The sequence below is a fragment of the Silurus aristotelis genome (assembly GCF_946808225.1).
Source record: "Silurus aristotelis genome assembly, chromosome: 7".
In the NCBI taxonomy this organism is placed as follows: domain Eukaryota; kingdom Metazoa; phylum Chordata; class Actinopteri; order Siluriformes; family Siluridae; genus Silurus; species Silurus aristotelis.
The window spans coordinates 19,105,517-19,108,783 of NC_139580.1; the positions used below are offsets into that span (position 1 = coordinate 19,105,517).

General features: G+C 37.2%; 1 protein-coding gene across 1 annotated transcript; it reads right to left on the reverse strand.

Moving 5' to 3' along the window:
• Positions 1 to 383: 383 nt before the first annotated feature.
• Positions 384 to 1,844, reverse strand: LOC310729261 (succinate receptor 1-like). Its single transcript, XM_083547348.1, has 2 exons — positions 1,683 to 1,844; positions 384 to 1,510 (listed from the first exon to the last, which is right to left on the reverse strand). The coding sequence occupies exons 1-2, from the start codon at positions 1,713 to 1,715 to the stop codon at positions 494 to 496; spliced, it is 1,050 nt and encodes a 349-aa protein (XP_083403474.1). The 5' UTR covers positions 1,716 to 1,844; the 3' UTR covers positions 384 to 493.
• Positions 1,845 to 3,267: the final 1,423 nt, after the last annotated feature.

Genomic DNA, 3,267 nt, shown 5'->3' on the forward strand with positions numbered 1-3,267 from the left:
GTTAAAGGGGCCGTAGAAACAAGATTACAGCATCATGAGACATGTAGAAAGATGAATCTAAAAGTATTGTAGAAAATATAGTATATTGTAGAAAAAAAAGCACACTCCCAAATCTTCATAATTAATTGGTTTAATATCCATTAGTTGCTTGCTAAAGAAGAGATGTTAATGCTGCTTGCATTGAATGGATATCAGAGCATCGTTTCAGGTTTCTGTGTCCACTTTATATCAGATATAAACGAAATGGTCTTTTTTAAGTAGAGCTTAAATGTCTACATCAAAAGAAAAAAGAAGAGTAAAAAAGAACAATAGGACACCTGATTAATCGAGTCGAAATGACCACAAGTGGGCGCTGTAGGACTAGATAGTAGATCCTTTTCTATATAGTCTTTCAGTTTTGTAGCATATGATTCACTCTTTCCGTGTTAAAATAATAAAAGAACATTTGCTAAGTGTAAACAAATGTAATGTTGTATTTCCGGTTTGGTTGAATCTAACTTTTTGCCTTATTAACACTAACCCTGGACTCCTCAGTTTTGCTGTCCTCCTCATGCCCAGGCTCCACTCTGTGCTTTTTCCGCAGCTTAGTGAGAGTTGAGGATATCTCCCTTCGAAGTGTCCTCCCAACAAAGCAGCTGAACAGAGGGTTAGTACAGGAAGTAAAACTGCACACACACATTTCTATAGAAAACACTAAATCTGCCATTTCCCATGCCCATGGATCATCTGGTGTTAGTGATGGCATGGCTATAGCCACATTCCGACTTAAATGATATGGTAAGTAAAAAAGTCCAAACAAGACCATGGCAGCACCAAGCTCACAGGCCAATCCTCTGAGACGTGGGTCAACCCGTCTTCGCAGCTGGCACACACTGCATATGTAACAGTAGCTCAGCACTATAAATGGAAGCAGGAATCCTGCACAGGTACAGCAGATGGAATAGGGTAAGCTGTGTTTTACTGTACCATTAAAGATGTACAGAGAGCACACCGTCTTGTTGTCATTTTGGCAGTCTGAGAGGTAAGTCAGCTGGGCCACTGGAATGCTCATCACTATGGCAAACACCCAAACAGTGATGCATAGCATAATGGCACGTTGGCGAGTAAGAAGAACAGGCGAATGAACAGGGTGGACAATGGCCAGGTAGCGGTCTACACTCACACAGGTCACAAAGAATATGCTTAGGTAAAAGTAGCTATGGTAGAACATACGGATAAGTTTGCAAAATAGTAAGCCAAGTGACCACTCCATTCCAGAAAAATGAAACTGAATAAGGAATGGCAAGGCCATTAGCCAGGAAACATCAGCCAATGCTAGGTTGTGGAGGAACAGAGTACTGCGGTTATTCCGTGCCAATCGGCGGGACAACACCCACAGGGAGAGGATGTTAAGGGGTACACCAAGCACCAACACAGCCAAAAAGACGCATGGCATCAAGAAGAGCTGAACTATTCGCATCGCACCTTGACCAGGGGATGTCATATTACAAGAAAAAGCTTCATAATATGCCTGCATAGGGAAAGGAACAGAGAGAAACAAAAAGCCTGAGATCAAAAACCCAGAGTTTAATGAGCTTACTGTCAAACAAGGCTATAACTTTAACTGCAAGAGAGATCTATACTGATGTTTCTCTATAAAATGCACTTTTTAAAGAAAAGATAAAGCTGCATTGTTTACTTACAGCAGTGTGGTTGCTGTCCATTTCAGAAGACATGCTCCTTCTGTTGTCACACAGCCTCAATATGTTGAAAGGAAAGAGCAAACGAGTGTTTGCACCTTCCCTCCCACTCCTGCATTCTTTGGTAGCGAGGAAATAAACCAATGCAAATATCAACCCAACAATGCCATCTGCTTCTAATGATGATATGTTGAAAAGTGTGCCATTATAAATAGACAGGAGAGGCAAGTCTCACTCTCAAAATGGCTTAATTTTAAAGGGAAAATCATATTTCTGAAAAATCGTATTCCTGGGAAAATAAGTGGAAATGGTGTAATTCAAGCAGACATTCCAATTGCTCTGTGTATGGTATTTCAAAAAATAATAATAAATTAAAATATTTTGACACAAGAAAGTTAAAAGTTGTAATTAGTTTTTTCTTTATTTTATTTTAAATGGTATTCATGTATACAGAATCAATAACAATTTGATGACTGCACCAGCATTCAGAACCAGCATTATATAATCTTTGTAGTACATGATGCAACACTTGTTGCGATACAATAATCACAAGCTGTCAGTCAAAAAAAGGTACAAGTTGATGAAATGATAAAGCACTGAATGTGAACTACAGTTATATATTTAAATCAGACAATTTTAAGGCAAATATAGCTATTTCTAAAGCATGACTTCTAGTGTCTATGGCTCCTAGAATTCTGTGTTCTTAGATATACTGTATGTATCTATAACACAGAAGACAGAAGAACAAAATTAAAAAACAGATCACAATATAAATAGTAACATCTTCAGAAATCAAATCAACAAGAATTGAAAACAAAAAAAATAAAACATGACACCTGATTTATTCGTCTCTCTATACGCATTTGTAAAAGATGTGTACTTTGGTAATTTTAGGCATCTTTTTTCCATAAACATAAAAACATAAATGTTTTTATTTATCATGCTACAATGCATTTAAGGGATCTGAAAATAAATTACAGGTTGTGGTTGTCAAAGCATTTACAGCAATTCACATGACCTAATCTCTTCCACACATCATCTTGATTAGAACACTGATACTGTAGTGTAAATACAATAATCACACTGACATACTTAAATGAACAGATTCCTTCCTCAATAAGTGCTCTGTGCAAAAAATCCTCACATTTTCCTCACCCATAACATGAACAAAAACAAAATGGAACAGAACAAAGACTGTCACAGTGTCCCCATGACTACAGCTAGACTTTCCTTCAGAGGAATAAACGTGTAGATAAATAAAGGCACATTAAAATCCATTAGCATGACCTGTCTTCCCTTTCAGTCATGCATTAAATGATGCTTACTCAATCATCATACTCACACTTCAACTTTGCAATAGAAGGCTTTGTTTGGAATTTTTTTTGGTATATAGGATATGTGATTGACTTCCACTGTCATCAGCTAAGCTATCACTGTAAACAAACTGTGACTGCACTGATGAAGTTACCTGCCTGAAGTTGCATATTAATTTGATTTGCATAGGGGCAGCAGGAAAACACTATGTAATGTTTAGTAAATTGACATTTAGTGATATTAGTCTATATATAGAGAGATATGGAGACAGTAA

What these genes read in the sequence shown, in the direction of transcription:
- LOC310729261 (XM_083547348.1), bottom strand. Translation starts at nt 1,715, where the DNA reads ATGTCTTCTGAAATGGACAGCAACCACACTGCT. An exon ending in TGGACAGCAACCACACTGCT is followed by an intron (nt 1,511 to 1,682) that starts GTAAGTAAACAA and finishes TTCCCTATGCAG; the next exon opens with GCATATTATGAAGCTTTTTC.